Source organism: Xiphophorus hellerii, chromosome 12, assembly GCF_003331165.1.
Source record: "Xiphophorus hellerii strain 12219 chromosome 12, Xiphophorus_hellerii-4.1, whole genome shotgun sequence".
NCBI lineage: Eukaryota > Metazoa > Chordata > Actinopteri > Cyprinodontiformes > Poeciliidae > Xiphophorus > Xiphophorus hellerii.
In genome coordinates, this window is record NC_045683.1 from 20,939,579 (window position 1) to 20,962,443 (window position 22,865).

Here is a 22,865-nt window from a genome sequence, read left to right on the forward strand (position 1 = left end):
GATTAATTGCAGGTGTCAACAGTTACTTCCTACATCACTACAAATCTGCACCTATATTTGGCATTACCTGTTTATTTGAAGTCAAATAAAGACATCAGTGCCTTTCCCGATAGGACTACAGAAAATTACCAAATTCTTAAAACAACAATAAGTGGTTCTCTTTATTACCCATCATGCAAACTTTACTGAGGAGTCTGCCAAATACTGCAGAGGGAAGAAATGCCAGGCCTCTAAAAACCTGATGAAATATCAGTATCAGCCAATATCTTAAATTAAAAACATTTGGAGTGCTTACAAAAGCATTTGTTGCTTTTATCAGTTTGCCCCATAGAGCAATTTTGGCAGTTTTGCCTTAATTCTAGTAAGTAAAGTTAAAAATTTTCAACAGACTCTTAACAACACTCTCCATTAGGCGCAATCTGTCTATGGAGGAAATAAAACTATATGCTAGTATCAAAGCTTAATGATTATAAAAAATATTGATATTTTACAACCCTAGTACATAACAAGAACAAACCACTTACAAGCCCGTGTATCAAATGATCATGAAGACTGTTTTTGTCTCAATGCACGGATTAATGACAGATATATTAATGTCAAAGAGAACATACTGTATGTAAAGTGAGATTCACTCAGTCCCAGATTCCACCACTTGGCCTCCATCCTCTGGCCACTTTACAGCACTTACGGTCAGCTCTGGTTACTAATGGCTACTGCATTAGGCCTCCATACATGTGTCCACACAACTGTTCAGCAGGAGAAATTGGAAAATGAGCTGGGGAGGCAATAAAGCAGATAAGACCAGCTGAGGTTGAAAACGGAAAAAAAACACACACAAAAAAACAAAAGACAGGCTAATTAATCCCAGAAATTGTGAGTTTCTTCTTATATCTGCCTTCCAGCAAATCTTTTACAGATTGGTAGTGGAGGGAGGGCCCCCATATTTACATAAGTACACCTCTGCACACTGATTTACTCTACCATTTATCTGCAGAGGGACAACGTACATACAACACAATCATTATTCAGATACAACAGAACAATCTGAATCCTCTGAGTGCTGACAGATTTTATAAGGTGTAAATTAGCAGCCATGGTTTTACATTAGGGCTCACAGCAGGACGTTTTTTAAATTTTCAATAAAAATGCTGAAAATCCTTCTATTTACACTGTCATACAGCTATTTAATCCAGAAGCAGAAGTGTGTGTGGTTCTTTACTTCATGTACACAGCAGTTTCCAAACCCTGCTATGTCTTTAACATCCACAGCATGCATATGAGAAAGGGGGACTGGAAGGAAATGGGGGCATAGGATAATATGAATGAGCAAGAGTAGCATAAAAAACTATTAATTTGTGTAATAGGACACTTGATATTATTGGAGCATCTGGATTTATTCCATGCCATTTGTGTATCTAGAAGTTCACTTCTTTCATTAAGATTAAAACATTTATAACATTAACCTCAATGCTAATTCTCACTGTGACCAACAGGGACTGAAGCATCTGGGTCAGCTTTAGATCCACTGTCATTAAGGGTTAGTTGGGTTTTAACCCAGAAAATGAATAAGTGGGCCACGCAAGTGAATGCAGAGTAAATATTATTGTCTTTGAAAAATCACATCTTCCCAATATTCATGTGCTTGGCTCTTAGCCCAGTCAGTCTATAAATATTAGACACGCTTATACTTGGCCAAGTTTTACAGAGCAAAGGTCAATAAGGTCATTCACTGCTCAGTGTGTGGATTCACAGAAGCTCTCCTTCACTATATTTAGACCTACTTACAAACCAATGTGAGAAGACGCTTCTCTCTTTTTTTGTCTTTATTTAACATGCAAATGTTTTAACTAAAAATAAAATACATAGGTAAGATAATACCTAGGTGTGAGTGTGTGTGTACATGGTTGTGTGTCCTGTCTGTCTCTGTGTTCCCCTGCGACAGAGTGGCGACCTGTCCAGGGTGAATCCCGCCTCTCGCCCGTAAAGTTTGCTGGAGATAGGCACCAGCACCCCTCCTGACCCCACTAGGGACAAAGGTGTTAGAAAATGGATGGATGGATGGATGGTAAGATAATATGTTAACCCAGACGGGTCAACAAAATGCAAATGCCACAACACAATAACAAAAAGCAACAACTGAAGTTATGCTAGCAAGTTCTGTGTTAGCATAGCTTCTGTTGTGGTTTCTGTTGAATTTTGTTGACCTTTCTTGGCCAACATAAAATAACGATGAATACATTACTAATTACAAATTCAAAGACTACAAAAAATGATTCATCATTTGCAGTTAATAATTAGTTGTTTATTTTCTTACATAATTTTTTTTTTTCGAATTGCTAGTGAAGCACAAGGAAAGTGGTTGGGGTATTAGACAAGTTTCAGCTTGTGTATTTCAAAGAACTGAAATCGGACATACTGTTACTGTATAGCGCAACGAGAAAGAACCTAAGGTAGACAAATTGCCACCAGATCTTCTAACTTGCAGCAGCCATATATTTATCAGACTTGCTTTGAATTTTCTTTCAACCTCAATCTAATACACTGCTCTGGCTGAAGGTAGATGATTGTTGCAGACTAGTGTGTGTTCGCGGATGTGTTTGACAGAGCACTAAACTGAATCCCTGCTGTTATTATTATTGATTTTATACTGCCATGTTAGCGTTTCATCATAGAGCCACGAGAGCAAAATGAAGCCTTAGCCCTTTACTGACACCGTCAGAGATTTAGTGCACACATTCATTCTGTTTTTGCTCATATCATCAGCTCAAAAGCAATTCCGCTAAACAAACAGCACCTCATCATTGATGAGCAGCGTAGAGGTGAGTAAAATGAGGGAAAACATCAACAGCGGCCATAAAACACACACGTAGCAGGTAGCAGGTATTGGACAGGGAGTCGGAGAGAAACAAGATGAATGGCGCACAGCTCTGCATCTGCTCCCTGAGACAGCCATGATAGATGGACATGGATGAGCTCTGACCATGATCCTCAGCCAGCAGCTCTGCATTAGCTCCTTGTCTGAAAATCTCCTTGTGAGACGGAGCTCTTTCCTCCATCAATCACTTGACATCCTTCTGCTGCACCATAAGGTCATCACCTCGTTCTAACTGTTGGTATTTCTCCTTTTTGCTTAATTCACCATTTTTTTCATCTACTAAACCAAAGTTGTCTTTCTGTTTAATGCTCCATGATATGAGAAAATCTTGCGATGATGATGTCAGGTGTGATAAATGCCTGTTTACAATCCATCACTCTGTGACCTTTTGTGGGTGATCCCATTAGCGGCCGCTGTGAGCATCGGCTGCTGCAACACTCTGTCCAACTGGCTAAACATTACATTTACATGAAAAATGCAAGTTCATAAAACTCAGAACACATCATCCAATTATTGCACTCCAAATAGGACTTTGCAATATGAACGTTGCACACACTGATATCGACTGAAATAATGGTGGTATAGGCTTTACTGCAAGTGCATGCATGGTGAGGCTAACTGGTCAAACTGGGCTCAATGATGTCAGCCTGGTGATCTGTGTTGGCAGATCAGGCAGACAAATTTGAATATCACCTTAGCAGTCTGGTGCAGCAGTCAGACGTTTTGGATTTTGTGAGAAATTGGCTCAAAATGATCTCTGATAGAAAAATCCTGTAATTTCGGTCTAGCCAGGTACTCTTAACCAGCCAGCTTTGACTTTTATTGTTGCCAAATTTTGAAAAGTCCCATGCAATGTTCTCACATTTGCCTTAAATGTTATCCTGCAGCCACACAGAATACACATTGACATGCCGTAAGGAGGCCTTTAAACATTTAAATACTAAGAGAGAAGTAGCAAGGACAATTCAAATGCCTTATGTAACATCACCACAGGCATGTGTACAGAGTTGTTTTTACATGAACGTAATTAATCTTGACAGCACTGCAATAATCATCAAAATAACAAAACAAATTTGCATATATATTGTAACAAAAGGGATAAAATCTCTCTTCTCTTTGCCTTTGTTGTAGTTTTGCAGTCTCGTTTCATATGAGGACATTTTTGAAACAAGAATTTATTTTGTGAGTTTTGCTTCTAAAATAAGAAATAATTTAATACTAAGGTAATAATGCAGTGAGAAAGCACTGCAAAGCAGTGTTGAGCTTGTTTTGTTTATTTTAGGCCAGGATCTAAAAAAACCAAGGACACGGGCAATGTGAAAGTTTAAAGCTACAAGACAGGAAAGAAGTGTGTGTGAGTCTGAGTTAAGAGATCTATAATTCAGCAGGCGGGGAGGCAATATTGAGGAGGAGAGGAGGATAGGTGGCAAATTTTTTATAATAAGTCTCAGACAGCTTGCTCTGGGGGAAACGCTCTCACATTCCTCTACTAAACCTGCTTTCATGCAGATCAGTGCTTAGATTAATGGGTTGCACTCCACCCCCAGTGATTCTCAGGTCGAGGAAGTTCGACCAATCTCAACATCGGCTGAAGACTCCTGGGAAACGGTGCTGGACAATATCAGCAGAGAAAACTGCATGACCTCTATGGCAGAAACACGACAGCAAGGACAAGAGCAAAAGAAACACTGTGACTACAGATGTGAATAAAGGTTGAAGGGTGGGAGTGGCAGACAGATGCAAGCAGAAGAGACACTGGAGATACCTATCTTGACAGGGGGAGTCACTGATTTGGCTACAGAGACCTCCTCCGCAGTAAGTGGTTATTGATTGTAAGACGAGGGCCAAAGAACTCCACGTCCGGCAGACTGATGAGGGAGGGTGCGGACCTTCGCTTCTATAAATGCAAACGCAACAAAAAGCGCGAGAGAAACAGCACTTAACAGCAGAGCGGACCGGTTTGACTGCAGCAAACACAACTAACGCGCAACCCATGCGATGAAAGGAGATATTAATGTGAAAACTGCATCAGGTTATTAGTGCTAATAAGATCCTCTCACTCATCAGTGACCTTTTCAGCACTAACAATCAGAGATGGCTGAGGCTGCTGTAACAGTAGTAGGAACACACTGAGCACACAGACACACACACATCTTGGAGATGCCCGCTGCACAGAAACAAATGACGATACACACATGCGGTTCTGCTCTTTCAATATCTGACTGATGTGCGTGACCTTTGCAATCCATACGAGGCTAGAATCTGAACCCTAATCCTGTGGCCGACACTCACGTGCTAACACAACAGGACACAGTTCTTTTTCTCCGTCAAGAAGAGGCGATTACGAGAAGGATGATTTTGGTTTACCTATGAAGGTACTCACAGAATAAAAACATTTGTTCAAAAATATAATGATCTACAAGTGATGAATGCATGTTCTACACCCATCTTTCAATTTCAGCACAATTGCCGAGGTTTTAGGAGAGATTGGTTCACAACTGAAGTAAAAAGACTGATGAGTGGAAGATTTAAGTTCTTACTCCAAACATTTATCCAATTTGTTACGTCGACACACTCAGAGTTATTTTACTTGTGGATCTAGCTCCTGACCTTAAGTGACTGAAGTTGCTCCGAGTTTAGGAAGTTTAAAACAATGGATTAAAAACGTTTTTTTTTCAAAGTTTCAATCTCTTCTTTAATTATACAATTAAACTATCTGTGTGTGTCATGTGCGATTGTCTGCATTACCTCCTTGTATTACGTAAGACACAATATCACATTTGCAAATGATTTGCTTGGATGCAATATTTATCAAATAATAACTCAAGCATCATGCATTCATGCTCTGCATATCTGTAACATATCTGGCGACTTCGCATGTGATCCAGTTCCCATTAGTTGACAAATCTTCTGTATTTCTTTAGGGTCTGATCTGCTTGAGATTGTGATGAGTGGTTGGAAACCATATGAAATGAAGTGTCAGAAAATAAAAGATAATATTAATAGATATTGCAATTTTTCAGCAATGGTATTACGAATTTAATATTTTCCTGAAACTCTGCAGCCCTACTTTCAACTGATAAAAATCTTTGTGACTAAGGTGCTGAAAATGTGGGAAGTTGTGATAATTGTAAAGGGAGTGATGAGTGGAAGATGTGGGTCAACTGCACTAATATCATCTTACCCATATCTGATCACATAGTAATGTGTGAAGCCTTGAGTTGAGTTGAGTCGATTATAATTGCCTATAACATGGGACATTTCTAATAACCAAACAGAGTGAAAGAGTTGGAACAAGAGCTAATTTCAATGGTAACTGAACCATTTACTAAAGCGTTGTCAATTAATGTTGAAGAACTCCAATCTGCTGCTGATTAATCCAGATCTTCACCGATTTTCAATGGATTCGATCAATAATTCGGACACTGAGATAAGCAGGACTACTTCAGATTGTGAGATCTGGACTCAGTCTCTCCTTGTCATCGCACACACGACTGAGTCTGCTGAAGCTGTCTAGTGTTGATGTTTAGAGTAAAACCACGGAGCCTCGTGCGTTTTGTGCGTGGCTCTGACGACCCACTCAAAGCGTGATGCGTCTCACTAATTCCGTTTTCCATTTAGCAAAAAAAAGAAGCGTGAAGCCAGAAATAAGCAGTCTTACCCTGAGGTTCTTGGAGTTGTTCATCCTTTCTGAAGGAGCAGCGCTTTTCTTCCCCACCAATAAAACTCTCCAAAACTGCCAGGCGCGTTACGCAACCGCACTGCCCTGTCAGCGTCCCAGAGGCAACGAAGAAGATCTTAACTCAGTTTTTCCCACCGACGAGCCTCCATTTACAGCCAAAATTAAATGTGAACGACAAAAGAAAACGTCAGTTCAAATATTTCACGTAAAGCTCCCAGTCACCGCCACTGTCTCTTTTGGGAACGTCAGCGGTCATGCGTTTGAATCCCTCTCTGCAGCCTTCAGAAGACAAATCTTCCTCATATCCGTCGTCGCAGTCCAGGACTAACACACACACTCACGCACGCACGCAAACACACGCAGCCAGAGGAAGGATAAAGACTGACCGACTGATGGACCAACCGAGAGCCGTTCCCGAGGAGGCGGGTGTGAGTGTGTGCGTCCTAATGTGTGTGGAACTGGCCGCAAACAGAGCAGAGTGAAATGCCATTGAAAGTCGATGCAGCGTCCAGCAGGGATCTCCGCGGGTCTTTAAGGAGCATGATCCCAGCTCAGTGTGTTAACCGAGAGAAACGTGGGCTTTGCGCTCCGTCCAATTCTCTCTACACAGACGCACTTCAGTGCTTCCTTTCCCATGACAGAGTGACAAAAAGGATCTGGCAGATTTTAAAGTGGGCTTAAGTTGCCACTAGCATCTACTGTTGCACTACACCGCCCACTGTGGAAAAGCTTTTTTCTCTCTCTTCTTTTTCAAGCTATGACTCAATTCTTTTCCCCCACAAGGCACATGGTCAGAGCTGGTTGGATCATAGTGTTTCTGTAGTAGTTAGTAACTGTTTTGGTTGTCAGAAATATACATACAAATAAATCTAAGAATGTGGTGCATTCAGTCCCAGCCACTCTTCACTCCAGTAGTCTTTTTTTTTTTTTTTTTTTTGCTTGCCTGAATCAGCTTTGAACATCTAGAGACTGAAATTGTAGCTGAAATTCAATCATAATGGATGTCGGCAAACATAACTTTTCCAAGTCTTGCCACGGATTCTGGATTGGCGTTAAATATCTGGGTGTGTGTTTACATCTGTTGTTCAACTGGGAAATGAATCTCAGCTCTCGTCGACCCCCGTGAAGAAATTGACTCCCACAGCATCACTACCGTCCTTGTCGCTCATCAAAAGGGACTCTGTATGACTTTCTTCTTACCACTCCTTCAATAAGGACAGCTTTATGAAATGAACCATTAATAGTTGTTTCACTGACAGATTCTCCCACCTGAGCTGTGAACCTCTGCAGCTCCTCCAGAGATACCATGGGCTTGTTGGCTGCTCCACAGCTTCATGCTGTATTTGACTGGTCTCTCAGTTTAGGTGGACAAGCAGGTTAATGATCTCTGACAAACCTCAGAGGCTTTCACAGAGCCACTTTTCAGATAATTTTTGGTAAAAAAAAAACATAATAATAATTGCCTTCACAGTTATGTTCTACTTTGTTTTGGTGAATTACATAAAGTACCAAGAAAATACACAGATGTTTATGGTTTTATGCTTATAGCATGACAAAATGTGAAAACGTCCAAGGCGCATTAATACTTCAGAAAAGCATTGTATATGAAATATTGCTCAGCTAGATGTCCGTATATAGTGAGTATGAGGAAGTATTTCTTTGGTTTCTTCAGCTACTTACTAAAAATTCCTAGATTCATGTAAGTGGTAGTGCTGAAAATGATTTCTAGTTCAGTCATAAATGTCGTCTAATGTGAAGACATCAAGGTGACTACAAATAACAGCCATCTTTATAAAGTTATGTCTGCAATTACACTTACTCTGCCTCCCTCTGCTTTTAGCATTTCCCATACCAGCGCACTTGGAAGTCGATGTGCAGTCGAGCGCATCGCCTTGTCCGCTGGTGATATATGGGAGTGATTTGCGGGCGAACAGAAAGGAAAACACACACTGGCCATTTAAGAGTTATGTGTGGGAATTTAAGCAGGGAGGTAAGAATCAGCTGGGCACTCGGCCCGAGGAAGTCACTGCTGGAAAACACATAACGGACTTATTTTGGAAACATAGGAAGAAAACTGACCTCTGTTAGGAAGTTGGTTCTGCACCAAGCATTGTTCCAATTTTTCAAATAATTTCTCTAAATATTAACAGAGCACGCTTTTTTTTGCTTTGTTTTGTTTTTTTTTTTTAGAGATGGGAGAGAAAATCCACAGCATTTGTTTTGTTGCTTGTGGGTGAGCAGAATAGTGGCATGCAGTCCAGAGATGCAAGCAGCTGAGGTGTAGGAGGATGAGAGAAATTCTGTTTGTGGGCAGACTTGGCTATTAGAAAACAGAGCAACACAGTCCATCTCATTAAAGAGGCATTACATCAGTGCAAGAATGCAGCACTTTACCTCCAGGTAGAAGGACATTCCCACAGAAGCTGGAGTAACAAGGTAATAATAGGGCTGCGACAGATTTTTTTTTTAATAGTTTTGGTCATCAGCCCTCTTAAAATAAATCTCTTTCTCTTCTTACATGCAACAGAAAAAAATAGCCTTGATAATCAAGGATTTAAGAGCTGTAAATATCCTGGAGTTAATCAGATTAAAGCTTCACAAGCAACTGCTTGTGCAAGGCAGCAGGGAATATAGTGTAAGTGCTGGTTTACGCATGCAGGTGAGTCACACTACTGCCCTAGTGCAACATCAACATACTGTACTAACTAACATCTGCTGAGTCAAGAGGTCTAGTTATAAAATAAAACTAAATAGGGAACTTCCATTACTTTCTCTCTGCTTTGTAACTCAAGTGTTGGCTGAATGGATGATTGTTTAACAGTGACTTACACTTGTATTTTTTATCCCTTGAACCTTCTTCGCGTTCATTTTGTTGTGTTTCAACCACAAACTTTAACTAACTTTATAATTAGAGCCACAAAAAGCAGCACATCACAAAGAGAAAATTTGAAGTGAAATAAAATTGAGTCAGGGCTATGAAATTGTTTCCCAAATAAAAATATGGAAAATGTTTCATTCACTTGTATTCAATGTTCTTCACTTTGATAACTGTGCATATAATCAAGTACAAACAGTTGCGTTCAGAAGTCTTGGGAGAGTATAGTGCTAGTAAAGGGAGTCAACTTATGGTGTGAACTGACACACTGGTCAAAGATAGCACTGATAAAGAAGCAGCCAAGAGGCCCACGGTAACTTTGGAGGAGCTGCAAACGTGTGCTCCAATTTAGCTTTACTGGAAAAGTTTTATAAAATTAATCTGCTTAATTAATAAATTAATTAAGCAGCTCACTGTGCCTTCTTCAGGGGGATCAGTGAAGCTTGTTAGATGTGATGGGAGGGCGAATGACATCTATAACCTGGAAGAAAACCTGTTAGAGCCTGCAGGTGACTTGAGACTGGTGTGGAGGTTCTCGTTCCAGCAGGGCAAAGACCTTTATAACACAGCCAGAGATACATTTGAGTGGTTCAGATTAAAGCACACTCAAGTGTTAAACTGGCCCAAAGTTCAGGCAAAAATCAAATCCAGAGTTAGTGGTAAGACTGAAAAAACTTCACAGGTGCTCCCAATCTAATCTGACGAAGAAAATAGGGACAGAATTTTTCTTCTTTAGATGTACAATGCTGATGGAAACATACTGCAAAAGACTTGCAGCTGCAATTAGAGCGTAATATGACGAATGCATGCTAAATGTTTCATGTTTATCTGTACCAAATTATGAAAACCATAGATCATTTCCTTTCTATTTCACAATGTGCTGCTTTGCGTTGGCATATCACATAAAACCTCAATAAAATACATTTATGTCTTGACAGGTTGAAGTGAATACTCTTGCAAGGCACCATAAGTCCCACATTTTAAGAATAATACATTCCATCAGCCTGACTAGCCTTGCTATGCCGTCTGACTCTAAAGCACTTCCTATTGACTCACCAACAGCGCCTATCCCCCCTCAGACCTGTGTGTTTCTTCCTCTGTGTTCCAACTAAATGTCCTTCTTAAGATTACTTCCTTCCTAACAAAGATAAAGGAGCCTCACATGTGTCTATCTATAGAACATGTTTCTGAATCACTGCTGCCTATTGTCATGTTTTCACAGCGTTAGATGAGAGTGAGAGCCTACGGCTAACAGTGGCCAAGAGGAGTGAACACACGTTATTCCCAAATGAGAAAGACTCAGTCTGGTGTTTAAGAGTCGACCCTATCAGCCCTCTGTTGGTCATACGATGGCATGGCAGCCTCTTCAGGATTCTTCACTCGTCTCCCTCACTCTCACAGCTAACTTCTGCCTTCTTTTCTGAGAAACTCTATCTTTATTGTTAGGTGTCTGTTGTGGTTTTGTTTAACACACGGAGGGCAAAAGGATGACAAGATCAGTTTTCCTCCCGGTGTCAGAAAGCATGAGTTTCTTCACAGCTGTTCGCAGGCATGACTGTTGCCTAACCACAAGTATGCTGAGAGTGGATTGAAGCCAGACCCCAAGCAGACATCAGAGCAGTAGGAAAACTATTTTTATTGACATATTGTAGAAGTGAACCTTTCTAGGGTTTTAAGACTCAAGAATGTCTAAAAGTAGTTTCCTCACTGTGCAGTTATGTTTTAGGCAGCAAAAACCCCACTAGATTACAGATTTATCACCTCTTTAATCCTACCATGGAGCACAGAGCCTCAAGAGGAAAACTGTGTAGTTCATCAGTACTTCAACTGTTTTACATCAGCAGGGATCATGTCCAGAGATAAATATAAATACTGACTAACAGTCTTCATGCAGCTCACAGTGACAGCTGTAGATACCAACTGCAAAGACCCGAATGACCTGAATGTGTGAGTTATCATGTACGCCTAAAATGGTGTTTAAAAATAAACGGCTCGTGTAGTTACATAACAACCAGCAGCCAGTTTTTGACCGCTCACATACTGAGCAATGACACATAGGAGCTAGGTGTAACAGTGGGGTTAATAGGGGCTTTGGTCTGGTCGTCAACCACTCATATTGAGACGCCTTGAGTAGCACAAAACACTAGGAGACCTTGACCTGTTTCCCAGTCAGACAGAGTTAAGATAAGGTGGATTAACCTTTTCATCTCTTAGGGATCACCGGATTAGACCACTTGAACAGACATAGGTACCTGTCATGTCTGAAAACAAGAGGAAGCTGGATTTTCTACAGCAGTTTCCTTAATATGAGGGCAATGAACCTACAGACCCAACCCACTTTTAAAAAAATGCTTCAAGTCATTTCTGTGTGATTTCTGAAAGGACCCGGAAGGCGAGAGATATTGAAGTTAACCTAAGCAAGGCAGTCACAGCGTAGCAAAGAAGACGCCTTGCACCAAAAAACAATCAGGAGGGGAGACATGTTCTGGCATTTCAAGCTGGCCGTGCACATCCCTGTTTTGTAATTGTAATTGTAATTCACCCACCATAAGTGATGTTTGCAAATCAGGAAGAGCCACAACGTAGTGTCTGAACTTTGGCTGGTTTCTGAAAGCTTATGCATAGTATATTATAACCACAAGAGGAGGCATATTTGATGCCTCCTCTTTTGGAAAAATAGCACTTTCTATCTATGTTGTTTATAGCTGTATCAATAATATACTTTTTTATCAATTCTTCTTCTGCTAAAACAGATTGAAAAGAGACAGATTGTAGTGACATCTACTGCTTAAAATGAGAACTCCAGTCCGTGCCACCCATTATCTGTTCTGGTGTTGATATGCATTTAAAATAAGAACATCATTGATGGACTTCTGTTTTCTGTGTAAATATTCATTAGTTGTTGTGAAAATAACCAGATAGTGAATTTTAAAGGTTAATAAAACTGTGTTTGCAGCTGGTAAAACATTTTTGAAATTTGAAAAAAATGGTAAAGATGGAAGCTATTTTCTTCTTGGCCTCTCTTGAACCAACTGCTGGCTTTAGTCCGATCTACATTTATAATTAATGGAAACATCAAGAGAGTTATCTACTGCAGTACAGTAAGATATACTGTAAGCTTCCATATTAAACCTCATTTCAAAAAGAGACTCATCTTTGTATGACAAAACTGCTGGGCGAAAGAGGCCAAAGTCAGAGTCACAGTAGGAGAAAAGGCCAGTTTTTGGCAGCAACACATCATTCAGTGTCAAATTCACCAAGCCTTCAAAGAGTGTCGCTCCTCCTACAAACACCCGGCCCCTCCTAACGTGGCCCCAAGCCTTTAACCCCAAGTACCAAACATGATATCATCTAACTAGAGAGTACGACTGATCTCATCATGGTGAGACAGAGTGTTGTTTTTTAGGGCTGGGTGGAGTTGGGTGTTTAGGGGAATGCTCAGTCCCTCCAAGCCTATCAACACCTTGCACCACAACTAGAGGTCTCTTTCAGCTGTTTCAAGCCTCAGATTTACCACATTAAGCCCCGACTCCTGCTGCCGCCACCCCCACCTCCAGGCCTGGGATTTCCCCAGCAATAGATCCCATTTGGGATTCTTTAATACTTCTCTCCTTTTTAAGGTAAAACATTCACAACCATCGATTTACAAAGCAATCCCACAACCTCTCTTGCCCTGTCGTTACATACATTTTGTTTGGTAAATCTCAGACGGGTTTAATTAAACATGGAGACATCATTAAAGAGAGAGAATATAAGTTTAATTTGGTCCTCAAGAAATCATTAAACTTGCTGAAATGATTGGGCATGAACTCTATGCATACTGATTTCAGCTTTTCCAATCAACAAACACATCAACACACCCACTGGTTGCATAACTTTGACTCCAGTTCAGATTAATGGTGACTTAATTTTACAATCTGGCTTGTTGCTGAAAAAACAGAAGTTGGGCTGCAGGAAACAGCTCTACAAGAAACACTATTGCTCTAAACTGCAGGAGAACATGCAGGCGAGAATGAATTGTTTTAATGGAAATAATTGTTAGTTAGGAAGCTCTTGCTCTACACTTGTTTCCGATATTGTGCTCCAGGACACTCACCCTGTAGAGAGACATTAGATGGACATAAAGAACATAAAAGCTAAAAGAAAAAGAGCCAAGCATGCACAAATAGATTCATTTAAACCCACGCACATGATCCTCAAAGACACGCAAGTCAGTGAGTGAACTGACGGACCCACACTCTTGCCCACATAATGTTCTTTGCGCATACTTTATCTCACTGGCAGGAAAGAAAACAAATACATCACACAAGCTCATGAACAGGCTGTATAAACACAAAAGTAACAAGGTACAAGCCTAAGCACATTCCCAGGAGCTCCTGATAAGCAGCCAGCAGCAAACATCGCCGCCACTACAAAACTGTAACTTTCAAGGTTATGAACACAATAACTCAGGCTCCAGGTTTTACTTAGAAATACTAAATACAAACGGTCTTAATGCATGTTCATGATAGCAAAACAAAAATTCAAAAACTATGCAGGGCTCAATGAAGAGGACTCGGAGTTAATTATTTTCAGGTTTTTAAAATGACTGAAAAGTTGTAATCAAACAAGATGACTACAATAAAATCCTAAAAAGAGCAAAATGGTAAAAAAAAAAATAATAATGCTAAAACAACAACAAAAAGAGTGTCTTCTTTGAGCTTCTGCCTGCCTTTGCTGATCCCAAACCCAGATAAACACAGAGGGATTTTATTGGAACAAGAAAACAAACAAAAAAAAATCAACAGAAGAAAGTTTATTAGTATTTCTAAACATATTTAACTGCAGTCTCTTCCATAATGCAGTTCTTCTCTTCATCACCCCATGGCACGGCCAATTAGGCAAATTATTTAGTGATGTCTTTCAAAAGCTTGTAATAACTTTAAAGACAGTCAGTGTCGTACTGTGGATGTTAGAAGTTTGAATGCAGCTAAGTTTCTCTGAGCCTTTCATGAAGCTGCCTGGATTTAGAAAAGTTTGCATTTTTTTGGAAACATTATTAAGACTTTACATTCTTAAGGGAATACACATAAAAACTGATGTTTCTGTAACACAAGCCATGCTAAGTATGCTAATAACCATGGTAGCATAAGATATTAAACACAGCTAAAATATCAAAAACTTTAGGTTTTTGTTTTAGAAAATGTCCTGTTTTACTGCTTGGCCTTCCATTCCAAAGACACAAAACAATATTTTGGTTGCTGTTCTTATATTTTCCTACATTATGCTTAGGGATAAACCAGAATTGCCTAAATTAAGTGTTACTTGGTCAAAGCTTTACAAAAATCAGAGATTGGTGACAAAATCCTGGTTGGTGCATGCCTACTTTAAATGATGAAAGCAGTGGAAATAAGGGCCTGAATGCAGCTAAAGAGATAAGCAAGGAAAAGCTATCAGGCAGCCTCAGGCAGAGAAGGGGTGAGCAACAACATAAACCAGTCAGCAAAGGTGTGGGGAGGCAGGTCTATAGTAGGTTCCAACAACAACATCACCTTCAGCTCAGTGTTTTCTCCTGCTCCATCTCCCGGCCCGTGCCTGCTGTTTTTCAAAGGAAACCGGATCAGCACAGAACCCAACCAGGTTTCTCCTCACACAGAGGTCCTATTTAGAACGGCGCCGCTCCTCCCAACCGCCTCATGGGCTACGGCCAGGATGAACTACTGAGAGGCGATACAGTTTTGCGGTAATATCCATGGGAGGTATGGGGTGCGGATACAAGGTGGGGTGCCACCTGATTCGGACTTTAGATGGTTGAAGGGAAGCTGGCTGGAATAGCTGCGGTTTGGAAAGCAGATGTGTTGTTCCAAGCAGGAGAGCAAGGCTTGGTGTTGAGCAGTAGGTGTGTGTGATGTGACACAAAGACCCCTTTCTTGGTTACTTTTGGCATACACCGCTGAGAGAACTGCAAACAACTGTAGCAACCCAGGAGTGAAAATCTAAAAGCATACTTAATCGAAAACACACACACAGCAAACAGACTGAGCTCACTGAAAAACCCTGCCACACGAATAAACACATTTAAAACGCTGAAATCCTGAGTAATAAGAGGAGTTTGTTTTCAAAAGTATATAGCATATTGCTGGCCTGTTACTGTTTGCAAACGCTTTCTTACTACAAAGCATACAATCACAAGCTTAGCTAAGCTAAAGCAGAAGCAGTCTGTCATGTAGGAATGTGCTCTGGTTCTGACATGACTTGTGTCCTGCTGAATTTAACACTCCTTCCACTTATGTCTGGTGGAGCTTAATATGGAGCTACCTAAACAACCTGCCAGCTGAACCAATACAAACACACAGCACATGTGCATACACACTCTGAAACACGGTGTGTTTTTTTTTCTTTTTACCTGCTCACTGCTCCGTGAACTGATTCAGTAATCCTAATCAAAATGTCGAAAGGAAAGGTGTGCAGCGAATAAAGGCTGAGGCTGAATGTGGTGAAAGACGAGGTGTTGGGAAAGGAAATGAGGCAGTATGCTTTTTTCCACAAATGTTGAGACAAGTGAAAACAAAAGCAAATCAGTTGATCTGTGTTTGTGCCGGTTACACCCTAGAGACACAAAGATCAAACACGTCTGGGATTTCATTATTTTTTTCATGCCCTAGCTTCATCCGTCTTCCCATCAACCCTATTTAGTTTCTTTGTATTTGCTGATTAAAAGCATCCCCTCAGCATGCCAGTGCCAACACTATGTTTCACCGTGATGACGGTGGGTTTAGGGTGAAGTGTTAGTTTTACAGTACAAAAAGTGTCTTGCAAATAAGGCCAAAAGTTCAGTTTTGTTATCAACACTGCTACTGTGTAGACATAAAAAAAACATTTTTACTGTTCCACTGCAGATTTGGATTATATTTAATTTTTCAGCAGAACCATGTATTTTCAAGGAAGGAAAAGTAAAACTATGGAATCTAAAACCTGAGGAATATCTTTTCCCATCCACGTCCATATGAACTCAGGGAATGTTTCACAGTCACAAGCAAAATGGTGAAACAATCCCAGTATGCGTTCATGGACATGACATCATATGTAGAAGGGATAAACTGAATCACACACTAAGTTCATTCCAAGCTGGTTACATCAGCACAGTTTCAAGCAGACAATGCATCCATCCATCTTGATTTTTTTTTTTTTTCAAGGAAATGTTTGTGGCATCTTGAACCACAGCTCTGAGACCGAATGAGGAGCCACTGTATATATATATATCAGTCACAGGATATTTCAGGCTGAAAAAGCATCCAAGTTGCCATCAGAACTAAGTTTAGGTCTTTGGAGCGTGTGAGAGGTCGAGCACATGTCTTGGGTGAGCCAGCAAGAACCTGACATCTGACCCCCTCCGACCCACTCCCATGTGAGTTCCCAGTCAGCCGACGTTAGAGACGAGCTACTGCTAATACAGCAAGTCAGGGTCAGCATGTCTGTGTTTGTTTAAGGACAGAAGATGTTCAGGAATACCAAAGGTCTGCATTATCCATATCTCTGAGACAGACTAAAGGACCACGAGAAGGTAGCTGAATGAATCCTGACAAGGAGGAGAATTTTTCTCAGCTGTTTTTTCTTGTTTTGTTTTGTTTAAAACACCAAAAATTGCAAAAGCGGTTAAGTTCCTACTCTATCTTTTGGTAATCTGAAAAGGATTTGCAACTAAATGTTTTTCCTCCTCACTCTCCAGCTTTTGTGCTTCCAAAAAGCTGTGATTACTGGCGTGATCAGCCAGATAACATTCACACTTACACACAGAGAAAGAATTGTACTGTCACAGACAAAGACTGATTAACAAAGAATGGCTCTCCCAGCACAAATCCTGAATTTACAAGTTGGGTCACAAACAACGCTCAGAAACTCTTGACATTTAGCTGAACAAAGAAGGCAAAAATCATAAAAACGAAAAGGCTTACATGTTTTGCATGTAAGAAAAAACATGCTTTAAGAAACTCGTAGTATTCGAATAGCTGGAGGAAAAAGCTTAGATAGGAAACAAATTGCAAATATTTTTCTAATCTTTGAACGTTTTAAAATTTTGTTATGTTACAATCAGCCTCAGTAAATATATCAGGGAAAACATCAGGAAAGTCTCAAGTAGCGTGAGGTCATGCACAGGCTGTGGACATCTCACAGAGCGCTGTTCAATCTATTATCTGAAATGAAATCTCTGGAGGAGCTCCAGACATAAACAGATCAGGTGGGAAGCTGTCGACAACAGGACGACTATTAGTCATGAGATCCACAGCCAAACCTTTAGTAACAAGTGGCAAGAAACCAACCATTGTTAATGGAAAAGCAATAGGAAGTCCCGTTTGGAGTTAGCCACAAGCTGTTAAGAGGACATAACAAACATGTGGAAGAAGGAGCCAAAATTTTACTCTCTCTGCATACAAAGTAGCACATCAGTCAGAAAACATTTGTTGCTTGGTGAAACATGGTTATGGCAGCATCATGCTGTGGGGATACTTTTTTTTCAGGAGGGAGAGAGAAATGGTGTTGGGTCTAATTTATTTTTAGCGCACGCATAAGTAAACATCAAACAGAATAATAATATGAAAACATAACCTTTAAAATAAACTCATAAGTAAATGAACCTAGATCAGGGGTCTCAAACTCCAGTCCTCGAGGGCCGCAGTCCTGCAACTTTTAGATGTGCCTCTGCTGCTTCACACCTGAATAGAATAATTAGGTCATTAGTAAGGCTCTGGAGAACTGATCTACACAAGGAGGAGGCAATTAAACCATTTCATTCCAGTGTTTTGTACCTGTGGCACATTTAAGAACTGTAGGACAGCGGCCCTCGAGGACTGGAGTTTGAGACCCCTGACCTAGATAATAATTCTTCTAACAAATGGTTAAGTCAAACCAATCCAGGAAAACTAAAGCAGTCTCTTGTCCTACGTTATTTGCTTCGTCCAGAGGGTCTGGACTCTCGGCTATTGAGAAACGATTGCTTCCTGCAGGCATGGACTCTCTTCATGTTTTAAATGTTTCCACATCGCTAAAGTTTGGCCATGATGTGAACGGCTTTGTTCACTCCCACTGCTGCCATCGCTAAAACTACAGGCAGAACACAATTCTAAATTGATGGCATTGATCACAACTTATCCTTTGGTTTGCTGATGGGCCCAGAAGAAAATCTATTGGAGAATCCACTTCAATGGGAGAAAGCCCAGAATGTGATGTGAAACGAGATTTTAATTAAGCAGAATTGCACAAGAAGTCAAAGGCCAGGCGACAATCCAGGAGGAAAACCTGTAGAAACTGCATAACACTGGGTGAGAGGTCCACCATTATGCATAATAAAGACCCTGAATATAATTTAATAATGGGACAGTTAAGATCAAAGAATCATGTGTCAAATTGTTCCAGTGAAAGTCAAGACTTTTGCAAAACTGTGGCAAGAGTATAGAAAGTATCTTTGAACGTCGATCTTCTATAGAAGACCGACGTTCAAAGATACTTTCTAACCAATAGAGGGAAAAATTACCCATTTTACAAAGAGTGGGTCAAAGTTTCAGGCTCTAGGTGATAGAGACATAATCAAATCATAACGGCAGTGAAAGGTGATCCTGCAAAGTATTTATTCAGAGAGGGCTTTAAACAAATTTGCAAAACATTTTCAGAGTTATGTATGTAAATCATAATTTAAAGTCATATTTCCTTTCCATTTCCCTTCCTTATACATTACTTGCTGTCGGTCTATCACATAAAATCCCCCCAAAATCACAAGAGAGTTCATGGCTGTGGTTTGACAAAATCTTAGAAAGTTCAGTGTTTAGAAATACTTCTGCGAGACACTGTATATCTGCATTTTTGATAACAGGAAGTGTTGCATGTGTTTCTTTTATTTGGCAGTTTCAGTGACATTTAGTTGTCTCTCCCAGTGGTGGTGGACATAATTACACACGGCCATTTCCTGTTTCCCATCAACCATATCCCCGCCACCCTTCTGAGGCAAATCATGTGTCCTGTGGCAAAAATTCTTGTTTTTGTGTTTTTGGCAATTTATGCACAATTAAAAAAGTGACATTGCTGCCCAGTGTGCCTCACAGGGGAGGCAGAAGGAAGAAAAGAGTGGAGCAAAGAATGCAGTCAATGCTATTATTCCAACAGACCTGTTAAAACCTGAAGAGCAGAAATGTAACTTCCCACTGAGTGCAAAATTACAAAAGGACATATTCCAGCACTTACACAGCATTTGTGCACACCTGAAAAATGGAGTGACATAATGTGTGATTATTAATGTCTGTATAAGTCATAAACCTACATGTGTAAGCTTGTGCCTTGGGTGGGAGTGGTTTTGCAGAAAACTACTATGCTGTGGTGTGGAAATGAGAGCAGCAGAGAGAGTTCACAGTCAATAACTGCAAATTTTAAATACCCATTCTTTCTTTTTTTCTTAAATCCCCCACAGCTTGCTGAAATTACAATTAGACTATGGGCTGCGCAGCTCTGCCACATACAAAGAATCTCACTGTTTAATAAACCCACCCATAATGAGGAGAACTGCAGCATGGAGGGGAGAACAACAGAGTGGGTGACCAAATGAAATGCGTTTCTGAGCAAAGAAGAGGCCATGTTCCATCAAAATTACCCAACAAAGTTTTGTTTTCTTCTCAGAGCAGATACTTTGACTTCCTTTGAGCTCCTTCTGAAGGGGAAAACGTAACACAGGAGTTTTCTCACATGACTAAATAAAGATTTTCTATCTTGTTATAATACATTTAACTGACTTAGTAAAATTAAGCTAAAACTGAGAGAGTGAAATGTAAGATCTCCAGAAAGACATTCCTACGTTCCACCGTAATGCCCTAGATTCAATTATCAGACAAGGCAGCATTTTTACAGCCTATGTCTGGGCAGCAAATAAGTTTATCATCAAAGAACAGTTAACGTGATTACAGCTTGATCAGATCATTCTTGGAAAAAAAAGGAACCCATGATAGCTGGTTTGTGGCAGCGCATTACAGGCCACCAAACTATAAAAAAACTCCACAAACGTCACTTTTTTTTTTACTGCACTCTCATGTGAAAGTAGCTTTGAAGCTCAAGATTTTAAAGATGCTGCACAAGTTAAGAAAGTTGATGTGATTCATGCAACCTGATAATGATCAAGTTACTTCGCAGTCACAGATTAAGGGTTCAATTTTCAATCTCTAAATTGTAGAGTTAAAAAAAATGCCAATCTGGGTTATATTTCTGACCTTGTCCCAAGGCCTGGGTTGAGGCTGAGGATTTTATCCAACTCACTGGTCCAAGTTGTTCATCTCCAAAAGATGTTAAAGTGTCTAGCATGTTTTTAGAGTGCAGGAACTTATCAGACTAATCCTGTGCATGCAGGAGGGGAACATGCAAACTGAGCTTTTAGTGATTCCAATATTGCTCGTAGACACTGCAAAGATAACTGTGATTCAATATATCAGGTAGCTCTGCATCTGGTCATTTCATACTGCAGGAGAGGCTCCTTGAATTCATGAGTGTGTAAAACGGCAGCCTGTAAATAATGATGAGGTTTCCTATATTCTTTTTTCTTACAAAACAAACTGGGTCATAAATTTTGACCCAATGTTTTGGTTCCATCTAGCCCACTTCTGCCTCAACAGCACAAACTCATTGCCTGAGTTAAAGACCCAGCAGATTAGACAAAGATGCTGACGAGGACCAGAAAGCGAGCACACATTACATCTCTGCACCAGTTTTAAAAATTACATTGTTAAACTTTTATGAGTCCAGATAAAATGCCAAAAAGCAGAGCTTCTAATTTAAATTTCCTCAACAGTGCCAGTGACTATATGTCTAACTTCTCTTTAAAATCTGGAGAAAAAAAATTAAAAAACTGAAAATTCCTTAGCTATTTCCTCTGAGACCATTGAAACACAGACTGTGTGGATTAGCAAAACAATGGGGGGGGGGGGGGGGGGGGGGGGGGGGGGGGGAATAAATGCTTACATGTTAAAACATTTTCTCCCCCATTTTCCCCTTCTCTCTAACACACACGCTCACTCACGCCCACACTGGGAGTCATGGAGGCCATGCGTGCAGCTGTGGACAGTGTGTGAGTCCCAGCTGAAAGGGGACACACTAAAAGAGAGAGATGGATGACATGTGGGGTTGTTTTCTATCTACCATCTGTGAAGGAAGAGACCACACCAGCGTCAGTGTGACTGGTTTGTCATACACACACACGCACCCATCCCTACACATTCTTTAAGAAGCTCTTCTGTATGTACCAGTCCAAACCACAGCATGTTCTGTCAGTTGACAAAGAGATTCACTGGAAAACCTCAGAAAGCTACAATGTGACAATGCAAGCCCATCCATCTCTTCTCTCTAATAAAACTGGTCAAAAGTGAGAATTTACCTGCAAGCTGAGAGCAATCTGACGGATGTACATCATATTGAGGTCCTCCAGTATCCAAAGTTTTTCCTCCATGTCTGCGTATTTATCAGTTGGCATCCTTTGTGCAGGAGGAAGCAAATAAAAGAAAAAAAAAAAATGCTTCTTTTTGAAGGTGAGTTACAGGACTTCAGTCCACTATCCTGCTGGAACTGCTGTAGGGAACTTCATCTTTACTTCCATGAGCAAAACTCGTGCAAGAGTTCCACTCTCCATCCAACGCGAGACTGGTAACTCCGGGAAGAGAGCAAGCTGGGGTCTCCTCTCCTCTCCCACTTTTCATGCGCACAACAAAAATCCTTGTAAACACCCACAGTAAACAGCGGGGGAAGAATGGAGCCTTTTTTTCTTCTTTTAAAACAGAGCTCTTCTTCTTTGTGCCCCCACTGTGAACGTGGTGTGTCCTCTGTGACTAGAAACCTCTCCACAAAAGGGCATCGCCTCTGCGGGAGCAATCGGCACAACTACTCCACTGTATCGGTGAGCGCGTACGCGCCTTGACGCTCCTCCGGCTGCTCGGCGTTAAATTAACCCCTAAGACGCGCTTCGGGCAGCAGGAGCGAACTTTAAAAAGAAAGAAAACAGAGAGAAGGGGAGGAGAGAGATATATTGCTCTCCTTCAAACCAATAAACACCGCAAATGCCAGAGCAGAACGCAGCCGCTAGCGGGTGGAGAGCTTTGTTCTTTATTACGCCCTAATGGAGGGAATTTGAACCATGACAGCTGGGGCTCCGTATCATCGGATAAGGCGCCATGAACTATAAAGTAACACGGACCCCAATTAAAAACAAGTCTTGATATTTAATACAGAAACAAGTTTTTTCTTCCTTCTTTGAGACAAAATTGTATATATATATATATATAAAAAAAATTAAATCCGGAAAAAAGATCCTGGGAAAAAAAAAGTGATTTTCTTGGGCACAAGAAAAAGCATATCAGGAGCACAGAAATACAACATCCGTCGTTTGTTCTCCAGCTGTTGTGTGTGAGAAGTGTGTGTCCCGTGGACAA

General features: G+C 40.6%; 1 protein-coding gene across 4 annotated transcripts in view; it reads right to left on the bottom strand.

Moving 5' to 3' along the window:
* The window catches only part of rtkna (rhotekin a), a 70,953-nt gene that overhangs the window by 24,091 nt on the left and 23,997 nt on the right, over positions 1-22,865 (bottom strand). Inside the window, exon 1 of one of the 4 annotated variants that reach the window (XM_032579054.1) lies at positions 21,818-22,493. The exons of 2 other annotated variants lie outside the window; for them this stretch is intronic. In XM_032579054.1, coding sequence (XP_032434945.1) covers positions 21,818-21,913 — 96 coding nt within the window. In that variant the 5' untranslated portion in view covers positions 21,914-22,493. Of the gene's footprint in view, positions 1-6,536; positions 7,396-21,817; positions 22,494-22,865 lie in introns of those variants that run through there. One more of the 4 variants, XM_032579055.1, reaches the window with a different exon arrangement.